This window comes from Microtus ochrogaster, unplaced genomic scaffold (genome assembly GCF_000317375.1).
Source record: "Microtus ochrogaster isolate Prairie Vole_2 unplaced genomic scaffold, MicOch1.0 UNK6, whole genome shotgun sequence".
NCBI classification, from domain to species: domain Eukaryota; kingdom Metazoa; phylum Chordata; class Mammalia; order Rodentia; family Cricetidae; genus Microtus; species Microtus ochrogaster.
Window position 1 is genome coordinate 12,779,571 of NW_004949104.1, and position 20,442 is coordinate 12,800,012.

General features: G+C 41.1%; 1 protein-coding gene across 1 annotated transcript in view; it reads left to right on the forward strand.

Annotated features, from left to right (window-relative positions):
• Positions 1 to 20,442, forward strand: part of LOC101980002 — a 137,508-nt gene that overhangs the window by 100,783 nt on the left and 16,283 nt on the right. The window contains 2 exon segments of the mRNA XM_013353352.1: positions 3,294 to 3,450; positions 4,831 to 5,005. Coding sequence (XP_013208806.1) covers positions 3,294 to 3,450; positions 4,831 to 5,005 — 332 coding nt within the window.

Genomic DNA, 20,442 nt, shown 5'->3' on the forward strand with positions numbered 1-20,442 from the left:
TGTGTGCATACCTGAATGTGTCAGGAGTCAATTTATGTGTATGTGTATGTGTGTATGTGTATGTGTGCATACCTGAATGTGTCAGGAGTCAATTTCCTCCTAAAATCAGTGCCTCTCCAGGACCCTGGACTAACTGAACTGCCAGGTGGGTTACAACCCCTAGACTAAGTAACCCGCCAAGGCAATCAACATGAATGTATGTATGCTCACCGTGTGTATGTGTGGTGCCAGCAGAGGCCAGAGGACAGCATCAGATCCCCTGAAACTGGAGTTACAGGTGGGTGCTGCGAATCCAGCTCAGGCCTTCTGCAAAATCAGCCAGTAGTCTGAACCTCTGAACATCTCTCTAGGCCCTTAGGTAGTTGTTGTTGTTGTTGTTGTTACAGGGTAAAGATGTAGCTACTTTTTATTCAGCCTGACAATCTGTCTTTCTGAAGTTTTCAGTCATGTTCATTCTACATAATTACTTGAACCTATTGAGTCTTCAACAACATTTTACTGGACATAGAAGTAGCAAACGCTGACAATTCAAAATTTACAAACATCTTTAGGCTTCTAAAATAGAACTCCTAGGAAACTGTTGTTGAACAGAATTCTTAGTGATAACACAAATGGCCGGCGGACCCAGATTCTGTGTGAGAAGTGTAGAAGGGCCGAGAGAGCTATGAGAGGTCCTTTGGATTGCAGTCGCCAATCTGAGAGACAAACTGCTCTAGAAAGGTGCCCTCCGCAGTGTGCAAATGCCCTCCCATGGGGCTTCCAGCAGGAAGAGCAGGAGGCAGTGTTAGGTCACTGCAGCAGTGCAGTTGGAGAACGTGGCTTTGTTACCTTAGTTTTTATGCCTTGACTTCAGGTCATAACACTTAGGGGCAGAAGTATGTCCATAACTCCAATCAACTGCTTGCTATGGCCTCCTATTGTTTTCTTTTATTAACAGATTATAAAATCTACTGTTTTGAATGTATGTTTTATACATTCATGACATGCAGCCTAAGTTTTTTCAATATTCCTATGGTATGTGGTTCTGTGAATTTTTCAGATTATGTGAAACCTCAATGCACTTCAAAAAACACAATGTATACATAGACCAACACTGTTTGAACATGCCTTGTTCAAGTGTAAACTATAGTTAAATTTGTTCACAGCCGTGCTGTTTAGTTCCTGTTGATTTGGATTTGTTTGAGAAAAAATAAATTTTTAAAAAAGGTGACTCTCATGAGTCTACCTCTCTTTGAATTTCAATATGGGATACATTTAAGTCACATTAAACAACTTGACCCTTCCTTCCTGTTCTTATGATAGCCTCCAGTCCCGTCTGGTCTTCCCTCCCCCTTCCCTCGCCCAGCCCCAGTAATGGGCAGGACCTTTCTGGAAGAATGTTGGAACTTTTGCATTACAATATGTCCTATGGAGCCCAGGAAATGGAAAGCAGTAGTGTGGATGAGAATGGTCCCCCATGGGCTCACATAACAGGATAATTGCCTCTCCCCCACACCCTGCCAGTTGGTAGAACTGCTTGGGTAGGACTAGGAGGTGTGGCCTTGCTGGAGGAGGTGTGTCACTGGGGCTGGGCTTTGAGGTGTAGAGAGATGCCTGCTGCCTGCTGTACTGCTCCTGGTACGTCTCTTTCGCTCTGCCTCTTGGCTTTGTCTCAAGATGTAAATTCTCAGTACTGTTCCAGTACCGTGCCTGCCTCCTGCTGTGTTCACAGCCATGACCTTCGGTGGACTCTAACCCTCTGAAAGTTAGCCCCAAATTAAAATTTTATAAGTTGCCTTGATCATAGTGTTTTTTATCACAATAGAGAAGTATCTAAGACAGCTACATTTAAGTTACATTAAACAGCTGCACCCTTCCTAATCCTGTTCAGACAGCCTCCGGTTCTCTGCAATATAGACAGAACCTTTTTGCTAACCTATTGTACCCTAACTTAAGATTTTATTCAATTGTTTGCTGGGAATGAACACTCTTTAGGCAGTCCACGGGCTCTGCAGTCCCTGGAAGCTTTTTTCAGTTGCAGATGCTTTCTGCACAAGCATTTTTCATGCTCTGCTGTTGAAGGGGTCGCAGATCTGCAGCGTCCTGCCACACTGCTCTCTTCCCTCCTGCATCCTGCCCTGTGATCTCTGCAGACTCACCTCCCTCAGCACGGAGAATCCAGGACACTCCACATCAGTTCAGTCTCTTTTTTTTTCTGCCTGGACCCTCTCTTTATAGGGAGAGATGACATTGGGAGACCTTTCTCATCTGTTTTCTGTCAATCATAGATTGTTATCTTCATAATCCATTATCTTAATAATCGTCAAAGGGAATTGGCTGTTTTGGTTTTCTTGTTTCATGTTGAAATGAAATCCGTATTTGTTGCACCACCTTGACTGGAAGTAGATGGCAATGGAATCTCCATGAACGAACAGACCAGCTAGAAAGCTTCCCCTTCTCCATGTCACTGACTCTAGCTCATCCTCCATTTCTCAGGGCAGCTTTTTCCTCCTTGACACATCTGCCTTGAGCCCACTTTATGTTAATTTTCATAGGTGATCATAGGACTGTCTCTTACAGTGTTTATCTGAATATATAATGCTCATTTATCTGAATATATAACATTCATTTATCTGAATATATAATGCATATTTTGTGTCATTTCTCCTCTAGATTTGAAACTAAACAAAAATGAGGTGTATTAGTCAGGGTTCTCTGGAGTGACAGAACTCATAGAAAGAATACATTTATATAAAGAGAATGTACTAGAATGACTAACAGACTGTGGTCCAGCTAGTCCAACAATGGCTGTCTACCAACAGAAGGCCCAGGAATCCAGTGGTTGTTCAGTCCATGAGGCTGGATGCCTGAGCTGGCCCTCAGCATATGCTGGAACCCTGAAGACGCAAGTGGGGGAATGGACTTGCTAGAGAGCAGGCTTCCTTCTCCACGTCCTTCCTATCGGCTTCCAGCAGGAGGTGTGGTCCAGATTAGAGGGGCATCTTCCCACCTCAGAAGGTCTGGATTAGAAGTAGGTCTTCCCACTTCTAAATTATTTAATTAAGAAAAACGCTACAGGTGTGTCTACTGATTTGGCTTTTAGTCAACCCCAGATGTAGTCAGGTTGCCGGCCAAGAAGGGCCACCACACAAGGTCTCGCTTGTTTTATCTGCAGGATTCCAGCCTACGTGATCCTCGTTAGAGGCACGTGGTGCTTGTTGTTCAGCATATGAGTGGCTGACGTGAAGACGTGGTCGCTATGTACAATATATGCTCGTGTGTAATTTATTCTCACGCTGTCCTCTCTCATACAGACTCTAGCAGCCTGCTGAAACTCTGGAATATGATTCATTCGTATGAAAGACTGATGGAGCTTAAGAACAGCCACTGCGAACTGCTTACAAGAAAACTTGAGAACATGGGAAACAGGGCTAGCGGAGTGCAGAGAGAGCAGACGGAAATAAAATCCTGGTTACCGCATAGAGGAGGAGAATGGGAAGACCTCTGGACTTTGAGGCATGGCATCTTATTTGGTTTTTTAATTAAAATTTTTATTTTCATGCTATATGTATATGTGTGTGTGCCTACATGTGAATCTGTGTACCACACACATGCAGTACCCCCAGGGGCCAGAAGAGGGAGGGCATCAGATTGCCTGGACCTGGAGTTACAGATGACTGAGTCACTCTCTGAGGGCTAGCAATCCAACCCCGGTCCTGTGCAGGAGCAGCCAGTGTTTTTCTCCACTGAGCCATCTCTCCAGCCCTGTGACACCTTAGTCTTGAAGAAACAGTTGAACCATCATCATATTGTGTTGTAGATCTGAAGTAGAATTCCCATCATTGCTGGCATAAGGTCTAGTGTCCTAGAGGAAGACAACATTTTCAGTCCTGTGGAGTGTAGAATTATTGGGGAAAGTGGAACCAACTCATTTAGGTATGAGCATTTTAAATAAATAAATTCACAATTTTTAAAACTGAAATTCAAGTGGCTATGATGAGTTCCATTATTCACTCAGGACTGAGAATTTGTGATCATTCTCAGACCTTTCTGTTTCAACTGATGCTGCAAGAAATACCATTTGGACTTTATTTTCTAAATTTCTAAATATTTTGGAAAAATCATCCATATATAATTACTTGTTTAAAGTATAGGAATCATTTTTAAAGGCTTGGATCAATACAGTTACTTCTTCTAAAGAAAGCTTAATATTCATTGATAGCTCCAGCCAAAGAGTATGAAAGAATCATCTCTCAACTCAAATATTTTTAAACTTATATTCTTATAAGCTTACATTGCTAGGGATCCAACAACGGTAGCTGTGACTGACAAGCCCTCTAGAGGCTGTTAACCTGGGTCCCATATGTACTTTTAACACAAATAAAATAAAAAGAAAATGGAGGTCACTGATTAATTTTTTCAGTATATATCTTTCATACATTGATAAAATTAATTCATATTTCTATGAACTACAATACTGTTGAATGAGGAGGTCATGTATTATTCACAAAAGACCGTCAAGCTTCTTTTGCAATAAATAATACTGAGATATGCTTAAAGTGTTAGCAACAGACAGAATGAGCGATAACAGACACTAAGTTCCTCCTCTGGGTCCTGGGCTATGGCTACAGAAAGAGCCAGCATGTGAACATCTGGAGGTTCTTCTTTGCAATGAAATCATCTGAGGCACATCTGGCACATTGTATGGTGATGAAATTTTATTTTAAGTCAACTTATTTGGTTATTTTGAAAGGTAATAAATCAAGAAGTTGGTCTGTTAGTATAAGAAAATCACATCCCACAATGAACGTTTTTCCTAAAAATTAGTTGTAATATGTTTTAATACTTCAGGTTCCCCTTGAAATCAGGTGAGAAGCAAGAACATGCTGAGTCTATGTTTCAACAAAAGAAGATGCAGCTGAGCAGAAGAGAGGAGCAATGTGGTGAAAATGTGGAACAGACGCAACACTCAGAAATCGGGAAAATGATTGCAGATGCAAAGGCCATAGAAAACGATTTGAGACAGGTAAACTCATTGTGAGTAAAAGTCCATATTTCTCAGGGCTTGATATTAGTTGGCTCACTTCGATTTTGTGTGGTTTTAGATAAATACTTGTGACTAGCAGAAAATTATCAGGAAAAAAAAGTATTGCTTGCCAATTCATCACTGAAAATACGAAAACATGCGGTTACACCAACTTGAGACTTGCACCTCATCAATGAATTGAAAGTAGGAAGATTAAATTTAAATAGTTATCCCAAACTATAGCTAAGACAGAACATCTCTCAAACCATTTCCTAAAACAAACATCTTGTTTTCATCTTGAAAGACCCTCAGAGTGGTCCTTCCCTCAGGAGGAGACCCCTAACCCAAGGAACAGTCGAGACCACGGGCTGCAATTAGCAAGAAGAGGTTTATTGGGTGGGCACAGGTACCTGTGGGCGGCAAAGTCCTTTCGGAGGACTTGCGCACCTGCAGGCTGGGAGAAGGTCTTTTTATAAGAAAAGGGTGGCAAACGCAGGCATACAGAAGCAATGCATGGTTACAGGGATCTCATTGGTCAGTTCGAATGAGGCAATGGGTTCATTTAGGGGACAAGTTTCCCGGAGACATGAAGGTCTGATAATAAGAGCAGACTTTGTCCTATCTAGGAGTACATGTAGTTTTTCCCAGAACTGTTCGTTCCCCTCCTAGGCCTGGTGTCTGACCACAGATATCCTGTTTTGGCCACCTAGGAGTACCGACTTTACCTTGAACTTACATTTGTTTGTGTGAAAGCCTTGCAAAATGGCATTACAGCAGCTAAGCTGGGGTCTTTCAATCTAAAATATCATGTTAGTTTTTATCATCACTAGCATATATATTCCTGTGATCATTCATATATGTAGATATAAGTCAATTTTCAAATTATGGGTTTTGAGGTATTTCTGGAAATTCAGACATACAAATTTCCATATTTTACCAGTTCTATAAATTTCCATATCCAATAATACCCAATAATACATGCCTCAGTGTTAGAGTAAACATCCGTTAATTTCCTGTAGATGGCAGGTAGTACTGATTTGGGCATGGTGGAAATAAAGTTCTGCTGTTACAGCTCAGTTAATTCTACAGTTACAGAACAGACGTCCCCATGGGCAATGTCCAGGGTAAAGGGCAGACCGATGGTCTTAACAGCTTATTGCTCATTTTAGTTGCAGGGACTACAGGACCAACTCTCAGAGACAGCACAGAGTTCTGGGAAGACGCAAGCCAGCTTACAAAGGTATAAAGTAGGGTGGTGCACCGATTCCCATGACCTCTGCAGAAAGAACAGTATAGTACAGAAACTCTAACCCTATGTTAATGGGTGCCCTTTGGGGAAGCCAGGAAACTCGCTCAGAATTATGATGGCTGAAATGCATTGTTTAAGTCTTGGACGTGGCTCAGCTGGACAGCTTGGTATATCTGTGTGTACCAAGTTGAAAGGTTTAGTTCCAAACCCTGCAAAAATTAAATGTGCAAATTTACACTATTATGCACATTATCCACAAAACACAGCAGGGAGAAGATGAAAACTTCCAAACCACATGCTTTTCAGACATTAATAATGAAATTATTCTTTCAGATGTTAGTTCAGAAATTGTGATAATGTTTTTTAAAACTATATATCTGAATCAGTACCAAATGCATTTCAGGCTTGAAATTCGACTTTCCAAGTTAAAAATTACACTGAGGGAGCAATCAGCAAAACTTGAACAGATTCAGAATCAACTGCTGCACGAAGGTTTGGTGAGTCTTGTTTCCTTCTGCCATACTAAAAATGTCTTCTCTAGGTGGGTGTTCATGCTGTAGACTCTTCTGTCTAGGTAGTAGAGCCTTCGCTGGCCATCACTGAAGTGGAATCCCAGACAGAAGATTCCCTCCTGATTCCCACGCTGCCTTCCCAGCTTCACCATCACATGACGACAGCGTGAACGCCACCTGGAGCCCCTGTAACCTGGTAACTCTGAAAAGCAGGTGCTGTGTGGGTCCGTTGTTAGTGACAACATCACAGAAACTGGGGCTCTCAGTCTTCCACATCAGGAAGGGGCACTGAAAAGTAATTCGAGATTTCTTAGAAACTGGCCCCATTTATTCTGATGCTTTTCACACAACAGAAAGGAGAACATGTTGAAGGGTCTTATGTGTACAAGAATGCCAAGGATGTCCTTTTACTGTTGTACAGAAATGTACTGAATTGAAACAGTGAAGCTTGAGAGCTGTATAGCCGGATTTCAGGCCTATTTAGCTTATTCAAAAAGAATGAGGCAGGGGCAAGACAGATGGCTCAGCGGTTAAAAGCACTTGATGCTCTTTCAGAGGACCCAGTTTTCATTCCCAACACCCATGTGATGGCTCAAAACTGCCTATAAGTCCAGTTCTGTGGGATCTGATACCATCTCCGACCTACAGGGACACAAGGCATGTACACAGTATACATATATACATGTACACGAAACATTTCTACATATAAAGTAAAATTAACCTTTAAAAATGAGGCATATTTTACAGGTTTGCCCCAAAATGTATAAGGAATTAGGCTTAGAAATAATAGCCTCTTAGAAGCCTACTATGACTCAAAAAATAGATGAGTTTTTACCCCTGGCTCCATCAGCAGCCGTTAACTCCTCCAGAGTGTCCTCAATATGCCAGAGATTACCAGACCTGATATTTTACATATGCAGTTTAACAGTTTTGTGCAAATTGTCTGGGTGGGTGGAAAATGGCCTCCAGCAATATAGTTGTTAGCTTCCATCTGAAAGGGAATTTCAGAATATTTACCTAAGGTTGTCAGTGTAGCAAAGGAAAAGAAAGAGAAACGGCTGGTGATGTGTGCATGAAAACGTCTACTATCTAAAAAGAGAGACAAGGCAGAGATTCTGGACCACAGCTCCACATTGCCAAAGTCTGAAAAGTGTGACTTTCAAAGTAGTGCCAACCAAAACCGGCAGGAAATGCATACCATGAGCATCCCCGATGGAATCCGTGCAGTAGGGGGTGATGGGTGGTGATCCATGAGGGCTGGGCTAGAACACCATGAGCATCCCCGATGGAATCCGTGCAGAGGCCCAGGTTCCATTCCCAGAACCCATGTGGTGTTCCCAACCATCTGTAACTCTGGTTCCAGGGGAACTGATGCCCTCTTCTGGCCTCCATGTGTATCAGGTACACACACATACATGCAGACTCTCACACATGTACATAAAATAAAATAAATCCTTTTTAAAATCAGATTTTAAGTTAGTAGAAGGTGCTGGATGACAAAAAGAATTTTAGATAGATTGTGTGTTAAGGAATTTTGGAACCCACTGGGAGGGTTAAGTCAGGATGGTAGGGAATCCCAAGGAGTCAAGCAGAGTTTTATACTGTGTAGTGTTGGCATGAAGACACTTCTTAATGAAAAATAGTAAGTGAAGAAGAAAATTTCAAACTTCTAGGAGAATTCTCACAGAGAATGAATATTTTCTCATCCTAAAGTAAGGTGAGAAAGACTTAACAAATTATAAGAATGTAAATTCTACTGGTATTGGCTTAAACACAGACAGGTGGACCAATAGAATCAATTCAAAGATCCAAATACTAATCCACACACCTATCAACACCTGATTTTTAACAAAGAAGCTGAAATTATATAATGTTATATAATGGAAAAAAGAAAGCATCTTCAACAAATGGTGCTGGCATAACTTGATGTCAACATGTAGAAAAATGCAAATAGATCTATATCTATCCCCATGCACAAAACTCAAGTCCAAATGGATCAAAGACCTCAGTATGAATCCGACCACACTGAACCTGATAGAAGAGAAAGTGAGAAGCAGCTTTCAATGCATGGGCACAGAAGATAACTTCTTAAATATAACACCAGGGTCTCAGCGCAGACACTGAGAGCAACAATAAATAATTGGGACCTCCTGAAACTGAGAAGCTTCTGTAAAGCAAAGGACACAGTCAATAAGACAAGAAGGCAGCCTACTAAGTGGGAAAAGATCTTCACCAACCCTACATCAGACAGAAGACTTATCTCTAAAATATATAAAGAACTCAAGAAATTAGTTAATCCAGTTAAAAAATGTGGTACAGATCTAAACAGAATTCTCAACAGAATAATCTCAAATGGCCAAAGACACTTAAGGAAATGTTCAACATCCTTAGCCATCAGGAAAATGCAAATCAAAATGACTCTGAGATTCCATCTTACACCTCTCAGAATTGCTAAGATCAAAAGCACACTGATGACAGCTTATGCTGGAGAGGATGCGGTGTAAGGGGAACACTCTCCCATTGCTGGTGAGAATGCAAACTTGTACAACCACTCTGGAAATCAGTATGATGGTCTCTCAGAAAATTTGAAATCAACCTACCTCAGGGCCCAGCAATACCACTCTCGGGCATATACCCAGAGGATGCTCAATCACACTACAAGGACATTTATTCAACTATGTTCATAGCAGTATTATTTGCAATAACCAGAACCTCGAAACAACCTAGATGCCCCTCAACCGAAGAATGGATAAAGAAAATGTGGTACGTTTACATAATGGAGTCCTACTCAGTGGGGGAAATAAAAAGATATCTTGAAATTTGCATGCAAATGAATGGAACTAGAAAACACTATCCTAAGAGAGGTAACCCAGACCCAGAAAGATAAACATGGTATGTACTCACTTATAAGGGGATACTAGCTGTAAAGCAAAGGATAATGAGCCTAGTTCATGATCCTAGAGAAGCTAAGCAACAAGGTGAACCCTAAGGAAAATATATATAGATTCCCCTGGGAAGGGGAAATATACAAGATCTCATGACAAAGAGCATGAGAGCATAGGGGTTTGGAGGAAAGGGAGGGTGGAAGAGGAGGAGGAGGGGAGAAGGGGAGGGGGAAGAAGAACTTGAGGGAACAGGATAGTTGAGATGGGGGAAGGACAGAGATAGCAAGAAAAAAAGATATTTTGATTGAAGGAGCCATTATGGGGCTAGCAAGAAACCTGGCACTAGAGAAATTCCCAGGAATCCACAAGGATGACCCCAGCTAAGACCCTAAGCAATATTGGAGAGGGTGTCCAAACTGGCCTTGCCCTATAATCAGATTGATGACTATGTTAAATGTCACCATAGAACCTTCGTCCAGCAGCTGGTGGAAACAGAGGCAGAGACCCACAGTGAAGCACTGGACTGAACTCCCAAAGTGCAGTCAAAGAGAGGGAGGAGTGAGAATATGAACAAAGAGGTCAAGACCATGATGGGGACACCCACTGAAACAGCTTACCTGAGCTAATGGGAGCCCACCAACTCTGGCCGGACAGGGAAGGAATCAACATAGGGCCAAACTAGTCCCTCTGAATGTGGGTGACAGTTGTATGGTTGGGGCAGGTGAGGGACCACTGGCAGTGGGACCAGGATTTACCCCTACTGCATGTACTGGCTTTTTGGAACCCATTCTCTTTGGAAGGACACCTTGCTCAGCCTGAATATAGTAGGGAGGGCCTTGGTCCTTCCTCAAAGCACTGTACTTTACCCTCTCTGAGGAGTGGATTGGGGTGGGGTAGGAGGGAAGGTGGAGGGAACAGGAGGAGGGGAGGGAGTGGGATTGGTATGTAAAACGAAAAGATAGTTTGTTTTCTTTTAAAAAGAAGAAAAGAAAAAAGAAAACCACACACAAAAATGTAAATTATATAAAAATTAATGATGAGGGGGACTTGAGAGATGGCTCATCAGTTAAGAGCACTGGCTGCTCTTCCAGAGGACCCAGACTCAGTTCCCAACACCCACTCTGGTGGCTCACAACGATCTGTAGCTGCAGCTCCAGTACCTCCGACACCCTCTTTTGGCCTCTGCAGGCTCCTGCACACACGTGGCATGCATTCATAGACATGAACACACATGAGGGGGGGGCAAATAAAAAATTATAAATTTCTTTAAAAATTAATGATAAATATAAAAATAGATGAGAGCCGCTTTTGAGAAGTTATTTTTTGATTTGACCCTAAATGGAATGCTACAGACTTGTACAAAAGCATTTTATTCATAAGCTTATAAAAGATGATTTTATAAAATAAGACTAAGACTCCTGATTCTTTTAAATATTTTTATAATTTTTTTAAAGCTTGGAGATGAAACAAAGAAGCTCGTTCAGCAGACACAATCTCTAGAATGTGCTCTGGAAAAACAGATGGATAAAAGTGAGGAATTGATGACAGAGCTAACTGGGTAAGATCTTGAATTTTAAACCTTTTCAGTCATTAATTAGCTTCATCATAATTTTTATTATTTCATATTTTTGAGGATTTCATATATGAGTGCCATATTTGCTTTTTTATTTCCCCTCCCTCTGACTCCTATCATGTCCCCCAATTCCCTCTCAAGGTTATAGCCTCTTTTTCTTTCATTTTTATTGTTACATATATGTGTGTGTGTGTATATATGTATAAATACAACCTCCTGAGTTCACTTCATATTGTTCCCGTGCATGTATTTTAGGGATGAGCACTTGGTATTGTAACTTATGTATATGAGTGTTTTGTCTGCATGCATGCCTGTGCACGACATGCGTGCCTGGTGCCCACCAGAAGAGGGTGTTGGCTCCCCTGGAACTGGAGTTGCAGGTGGTTGTGAGCTGTTATGTGAATGCTGGGACCCAAATTCATGTCCTCTGCAAGAGCAGGGAGAGCTCCTAAGCCTAGGGTCATTTCTCCAGCCCTTGGATTACATCTCTGTCAGATTCTTTGGATGATATTCTACAAACTGTTTGTAGATTGTCAAGGTTGTTCCTGGGGTTATCTATCAGTAAAAGATGGAAGTATTGGGGGGTCTTGCCTTGGTAGATCTGTGATAACTTATCAGTGAAAGTCAGTTTGAAGAGCTTTGAAGCTGGAGTGACCCTTCTGATTTGACCTTAGTAAGGATAGCAATAGTCCTACCATCTACAGGAAACATAGTGCAGCCAAATATACATCCTGAGAATGGAAGGATGGGGGGATGCAGCAAGCAAATGGGAGCTGGAAAACAATTAGGAGCACAAATGCTCGTCTGACTGAGTGGTATTTAAGACGGATTTGAAGAGATGGCAAAGGTCATGGAAATTAACAAACTCTCTTTCAAGAATACAGAACACTTGTAAACAGACGTGCATGTGATGCCCAGGCTCACAGTTTAAATAAACCTAAAAACCAGGCTAAGTTGAAAGGTAGATCAAGACGGGTTTACGAGACTCCTGCAGAATACTCCCACTAACAACTGTGGACTACGGTTTCTAGATGCCCATATCACATTCCCAAAGATAAATAACATGCTAGGCCAGAAAAGAAAATCTTGATAAATACAAAAAAAGTCAAAATGATTTCTTGATTCTTTTGGGATCACAATGGAATGGACTTGAAATCAGTAGGAAGTGAAATGGCAGCTCCCTGACAAATCCGTGGGCACTGAGCAAAACACTACTGAATAGTGAGCATTCCCTCAACCACTGCACTTAAAATCCCGTCCTCCCTCAGGGCTTTTTGCACGCTCTTCCTCTTCTTCTCGTGTACCAGAGTAAACAACTACCAGCGTGTATTCGCATCTCGCAGTGGCATTTGTATATAAGTATGTTTTTCTGCTTCACCCCAGTTACTAATCTCTGAGTTACAGATAATCTTTATTTATTTATTTATTTTATTTTTTTTGTTTCTCTGTGGCTTTGGAGCCTGTCCTGGAACTAGCTCTGTAGACCAGGCTGGTCTCGAACTCACAGAGATCCGCCTGCCTCTGCCTCCCGAGTGCTGGGATTAAAGGCGTGCGCCACCATCGCCCGGCTTTTTGTTTTGTTTTGTTTTGTTTTTGTTTTTTTTTTAAATATTGATTCAAGTTTCTTTTTTTTAATATTTATTTATTTATTATGCATGCAATATTCTGTCTGTACAGAAGAGGGCACCAGACCTCATTACAGATGGTTGTGAGCCACCATGTGGTTGCCGGGAATTGAACTCAGGACCTCTGGAAGAGCAGACACTGCTCTTAACCACTGAGCCATCTCACCAGCCCACAGATAATCTTTAATAACTTGTGTGTGTTTCATGCTAAAATGGATAGTAATGATTATAAAAAACACAAATGTGGCTCTAACACTTATTTCTCATGTGATATAAATGTCATGAATTTTTTTCTTAATATTATTTATTAAGTTTATAATTTACCCAAGAGTCATAGACTATCTAACAAAAACCCTAACACCAGATACAGGAAGCCCATTTTTGAGTTGTTGGTCAGAGTTATCCAAGAGACTCCAAAAACTGTACAGGCTGTGGATGTTGACCTTGGATATTTCCTAGAGGTTATGAGGAAGTTTCTATTGTGGAAAACACCAAGCACTTCAAACACAGGGTGTTATAGGAGGTTGCTTGTTCATTCCAGTTTGCTCAAACCCAAAATAATCACACAGAAACCATATTATTTGCAATACTGTTTGGCCAATAGCTTAAGTGTATTTCTGGCTAACTCATAACTTAAATCAACCCATCTCCTTTAATCTGTGTATTGCCACAAAACTGTGGCTTACAGGCAAAGTTTCAGCATCTGTCTCCAGCGGGGATACATAGCTTCTCCTGACTCCACCATTTTTTCTCCCAGCATTCAGTTTAGTTTTCCTCGCCTAGCTCTATTCTGCTAAGCCACTGGCTGAAACAGCTCCTTTATTCATTAACCAATAAAAGTAACACATAGACAGAAGGACCTCCCATACCATTTCCCCTTTTCTGTTTAAATAAAAAAGGAAGGTTTTAACTTTAACATAGTAAAATCATATATAACAAAACAGGTATCAAGCAAGAATTACAATTACAACATTTATATCTACTTTATCTTTTGTCATAACTAAGAAAAACTATAACTATCTATTTTTAACTCCATCAAAGACTCCAGAAGGATATAATATTACCTAAGTAAACAGGAAGTGCATTGTAAGCAACTTCCAAAACTCTAGAATTGACAGAGACATCTCGCTACCTGGACAGTCACCAAAGTTCTTCTGTACCCTTGAGGTATCCATCTTCAGACCACAAGCCTATAGTATCCAGTAGACTTTTCCGTGAAGCAGGAAACTCCAAAGACAGTTCTGCCTATATTGGCTGTTTGTCAGTCAGTTTCTTTTGTGTCCTGCAGAATGTTTGGCAGTCGCTTTCATGAAGCAGGATCCCTGAAGGACTGTCTCACCTTTAGGCAAGATTCATCAATCATTTCTCTGTGGGTCCTGCATGTCCAGTTCACACATCATAACATCAAGCAGTCCAGGCAAGAACAGTTTCTTGCCTAAATGGTTAGCAAACTCCATGAGGAGCCTCTTCAATGCCCATTGTCCTCTTGAAGTAATTAGTGCTGCCAGGAGCAGATGTGTCTCATTGTCATGAAAAGTCCTAAGTTATTAAACATCCTAAATGCCATATTCTGAAGATCTTTGAAAGATCTGAAGAATCCCTATCCATCTGAAATATATCTCTGTACATCTAGAAAACCTAACTAACATTACTACAAGCTTGACTATTATAGATGACTATCTATTAACTTATATTTATTAGTTATACATTACATTTTTTAATGAGCTGGACAAACACAATACCTTAATCAAGATCAGAAATACATATACACAGTATAACAAAATTGACCTTAAATTTGTATCAATAAACCAAGATCCATACCAATGCAAACCTTGATAGCATATCCCCCTTTAAATGTGAGGAAACATTTATAAACAATATTTCAGAATATGGATGTAGTTCTCTCCAAACTGCTTCCTGATTTTTGTTGAGAAAAATAATTCTTGGGGGTATTCACAGCAACCTTTTGGGGGGTCTTGGTTCATCAAACCACATTAGTCTGGAATTAATCCACAGGTTCTCATCTTCTGTGGAAACAAAAGAAGAACCTCTTTTCCAAAGCAACATATCCTTAGACTCAAATTTTGAAGTCAAAAAACCTTTTAAAAATATATGTTAGTTTAGCTTAGCAGTCCCCAGAATCAAATGTCTCTCTGCAGTCAAAAAAATTCAAAGAAAACACAATAATATACATAATCCAGACTCTCTGTATATATTCCATCTTTACATGGCTTATTTTTCTTTATTTCTATTACTTTTTCTACAAGTTTACTCTGTTTCTTTAAAGACTCTGTTTTATTTTTTAAACCATTTTCTTCTTTTTATACCTCTCTATATTCTTTTTCTTCTCTCTCCCAAGCCTACTTAAATTTTTTAAACACCCTGTGTCTCATTTAGAGCTCATTATGTCTGAATCTATCCTTATTGTGTATCTGTAATCCTTTTCTGACCAGAAAGCCTTCTTAAAATGCTAGGGCCACGGATGCTTTGCCTTTTGGCTCTGCCCAGTCCAACATGTTGGAGGCATGTTCACCACCTCTGCTAGCTGTGCACACTGCCCCAGTTCCAAGTATGCAGTGGGTCTATGTCACTCCGTTAAGTGGTTTGTAACACATTGCTCACAAACCCCATTTAAATGCTCTGCCTCCTGAAAGAGCCAGAGTTCAGGTGGCAACAAGCCCAGGAAGCCAAAGTTTCAAAATCATGTGGGACTTTTTGTTTTAGTTTGTTTTTTGTTTTTGTTTTTTGTTTTTTGTTTTCTACTGCTAAATCAGGAAAACCTCTCTTAAAGGAACCATGACCAGCAAACAGAGCCCATCCCGAAAAAAAACAATGAGGCTAAACTTTGTTTTTTAGTGTCTATAATTCCTTTCCAAGCCCTCTCAGGTTTTATGTGGATTTAGCTAGCACACAGTGGAGCACCAATCTGTTGTAGGAAGTCACTTGTTCGTCCTCAGCCATTCAGACCTGAAATAATCACACAGAAACCATACTATTTGCAAGACTGTTTAGCCAATAGCTTAAGCATATTTCTGGCTAACTCATATCTTTAATTAACCTATCTCCATTAATCTGTGATTTGTGTATCGTCATGAGGCTGTGGCTTACCGAGTAAAGTTCTGGCTTCTGTCTCCAGCAGGGCTACAATGGCTTCTCCCTGACTCTGCCTTCTTTCTCCCAGCATTCAGTTTAGTTTTCCCTGTCTAGCTCTATTCTGCTAAGACACTGGCCAAAACAGCTTCTTTATTTATTAACCAATAACACATAGACAGAAGGAACTCCTACACCAACAGGGTCTAGGAGCCCCTGAGCTGGAGCTGACCTGAATGCCTCCTCCCTATCTTTTCTGGTATCAGAAGGTGCTATGGAAGATCTCAAGGGAGAAGAACAACAATAATCCCACCTAGCTGGGATGCCTAAGAACTACAACAACCAGCATGGCACAATATCTGTAAGGGTGCAGTAGTGATATGACTACTTTAGAGGAAACCAACAGTTCTCTTAAGGCCCATTCAACAAAAGGGGAATCATGCCTGGTATGGAAACCTAAGCAATCACACAGGGTAAGTGAAGTCATGGATCTTGGAGGAACACCTACAACCACTACTTTACTAAACCAGTGTGATTTCTTATTACGTTCTGAACATTTCTCTTTACATCCACAAATAAGTGTAGCTCTTACACCTCTTCAAAGAAATGTCTCTTTGCAATAAACAGAGACAATTATAAAAAAATTCACAACTGATCAAAATGCAAAGAGCAAGTGATTGTGCGGTGACCAGTTTCAGCTAGTGCATCTCAACTTATCCCACACCTAAGACTCAGGAATCAGGGCAGAGGAAGAGTGGAAAGGGTGTAAGAGACAAAGGAACATGGAGCTTGCTGTGAGATGGAGTGTCAAGAAGCTACAACCATGAAATCTCGTCAACATGACACACTAACATGGAAGAGGGAGCCTATAGAGCCTCAGCTGCAGGCCATAAGAAATGCTGGGAGTGGAGGAAACAGTCTTCCCCAGGGAAGAGCCCTCCGACTGGCTGTCCAATACAAGTAACATTAGATGTGCTGAGCAGGTACATGTATATATTTAGAACTAAATACATGTGACAATATTTAAAGAAATAGAAGCCATGAATTTGAGAAAGAGGGGTACATGGGAAGAGTTGGTGAGAGGGAAAAAAAGGAGAAAAACTATGTAATTCTATTTTGATTTTAAAAAATAAGATTATAATTTCAGGCAGGAAAGATGGCTCCATGGTTAAGAGCACTTGCTGCTCTTCCAGAGAACACAGGTTCAGTTGCTACTACCCACATGGTGACTCATAACCATCTGTAACTCCAGGCCTGGAGATTTGGCATCCTTTTGAAGCCTCCATGAACATGAGGCATACATGTGGTGCACATACATACATCTAGGCAAAACACACACGCACAAAAAAAAATTAAAGATTATAATTTCATTTGAATGCTTTCAAATCATTTTAGGCTGAGACAAATGAGATATTCATAACTTACAGTTTTGTTCCTTTTTATGATATTACATATTGTCTGCTCAAATTATTAAATATTGATGCTGAAAACACTCATATGCCAATTCTGTACATTTTTACAGATTTAAGAAACTCTTTGAGGAGACAAAAAAGAAGCTAAATAAGCATGAAGGCAGAGGACTCGGTGGTCCTGGAGATTTAAAAACCAGCCAATTTGATATGCATATCCCAATTAGTACGCTGAGGCATGAGGTAATTTCAATAATCTGTAAGATTCAATATCTCTTGCTTTGGATAAATATATTCATTGGCCAGTAAAAGATTAAAAAAAAAAACTTCACTGACTTGGAATCAATAAAATGGATTTTTTTTTCTATTAAAGGTGAGTTGTGATGATTCTCTTTATATCTTATTTATTAAATTTATTTATTTTATTTTATGGTATGAGTGCTTTGCCTGCCTGTTGGTCTGTATACCACATGCATGCCTACTGCCCTCAGAGGCAAGAAAAGGACAGGGAGTTACAGATGATTGTGAGCCACCATGTGGATACCTGGTACCCAACTCAGGTCCCCTGGAAGAGCAACAAAACTCCTGACTACAGAGCCATCTCTCCAGCCCCTCTCAATGCTGGCAAATGACTTAGCAACAAACAGTCCACTAATACAATGTCACAATCATAAGCACCTTTGTCGGTTCTGTTTTGCCAGCAGCGTTATGGGCTGTAGTTGACAGCCTGGGAAAGCCAGTCAGCTGAAGTGTGCGTTACAATTCAGTAACAGGGTATATATTCACAGATACACAAATATCACTTCAATTTTTCAGTATTTTTAACATCCAAATATGCCCTAAACCTCTCAGCAATTGCTGTTTCATGCTGAGACTTAAGGAACCCAGTACACTTAACTGCTGTCAAGGTCGTCTATCTGAACAGTGTGTGAGAGACACGCTGTCTGCGTCCTGGCTGCCTTGGCTTCCCGCTCCTTTCATTCTTTATTGTTCAGCCCGTTGGAACATCTGTAAGCACTTCATTTCCCCTCGTTGCCGATAGCGTCCCGTTATGTGGGCAAGCTGTACATTTTATTTACATGCTCACCGATCGATGGACCTCTGGGTTGGCCCCATTTTGAGCTTTGATTACTAACACTGCTCTGGCAGTGCGGAGCCTAAGTTGCACGAAGCGGCTTCCTTTCTCTTGGCTGGCTGAGTCACGTGACAGCGCACTTGCTCTTCTGGGGAGCCACCAGAAGTGTGTGCCTTCCACGGTGACTGCCATCTTCTGTCCACTAGTCCTGAAGGGCATTACAACTTTTCCACTTCCTTGCCAACCCTCACTCCATCTTTTTACTTCTGTTCGTTTGTTTTGAAACAGGGTCTCACTATACAGCCCTGGCTGGCTTCAAACTTGCAGAAACTCACCTGCCTCTGCCTCTGCCTTTGCCTCTGCCCCTGCCTCTGCCCCTGCCCCTGCCCCTTGCCCCTGGAGGGCTGGGATTAAAGGTGTGAATGATCGCACTGACTTTTTCCATCTTTTTAACTAAACCAAGTTTCCATGACATGGTGGGTGGGTCACATCTACACTCCCCTAACGTGTGGAGCACAGGGGTCTCCATGGACCTATTGGAGGTTAGTGTACCTCATAGAGGAGGTCTAGATAGATTGTTTCTCCGGCTTTAAATTGGATTAACCTTTCACTGGTATTTGTAGTCCTTTGTATATCTTGGATGTGAAGTCTTCATCAGGCACATGACCACGCAAGTATTTTCTTCTTCTAGCCTTTACACTCCTTGGCGGTGTCTCTGAAGCACGCTGGCGCATGGTGATGGAGTCTGCTCAGCTGTTTAGGCTTTAATGTCCTAACACAAAGTTTTGCCTGATTCAGTCACAATGACATGTGCCCATGTCCTTTTCTTAGAATTTGTGCATCTCATTTCATACTTTTTTTTTTTTTTGGTTTTTCGAGACAGGGCTTCTCCGTAGCTTTTGGTTCCTGTCCTGGAACTAGCTCTTGTAGACCAGGCTGGCCTCGAACTCACAGAGATCCGCCTGCTTCTTCCTCCCGAGTGCTGGGATTAAAGGCGTGCGCCACCACCACTCTGCTTCATTTCATACTTTTAATGTTGCATTCTGAGTAGATTTTATTGGTGGTGTTTCATAGTCGCCAACACTTGTTTGTTTGTTTGTTTGTTTTTTCACATGTGGATACCCAATTGCCCCAGAATCATTTCTTGTTGAAAAAAAAATTGTCCTGGAACTAGCTCTTATAGACCAGGTTAGCCTCGAACTCACGGAGATCCGCCCGCCTCTGAGTGCTGGGATTAAAGGCGTGCACCAACACGGCTAAAAATATTGTTCTTAAGAAAGGTTTTGCAGCATTTTGTTGAGATTCAATTGATCATAAACATGGGAGTTTGCTTTGGGTCCCGCAAGCCAGGACCAAATCAAGTCGATTTCTTGGGTGAGAACTCTTTTCGGGAGTGTGTGGCTTATCACCAGCTGTCTTCTGTGACAAGTTGCTGGGGTGGAAGCGATAACTTCATTCCAGTTTAGACCTTCTCCTTTTTTTAATTGATACTTATTGAGCTCTACATTTTTCTCTGCTCCCTTCCCTGCCTCTCTCCTCCCCACTTCAATCCTCCCCCAAACCCCCATGCTCACAATTTACTCCAGAGATCTTGTCTTTTTATACTTTCTATTTCCCATGTAGATTAGATCTATGTAAGTCTCTCTTAGTGTCCTCATTGTTGTCTAAATTCTCTGGAATTGTGGTTTGTAGGCTGGCTTTCTTTGCTTTATGTTTAAAAACCACCTATAAATGAGTATATGTGGTAATTGTCTTTCTGTGTCTGGGTTACCTCACTCAAAATAATGTTTTCTAGTTCCATCCATTTGCCTGCAAAATTCAAGATGTCGTTATTTTTTTTCTGCTGTGTAGTACTCCATTGTGTAAATGTACCACATTTTCCTTATCCATTCTTCCATCAGGGGGCATTTAGGTTGTTTCCGGGTTCTGGCTATGACAAACAAAGCTGCTATGAACATGGTTGAGCACATGTCCTTGTGGCACGATTGAGCATCCTTTGGATATATATCCAAAAGTGGT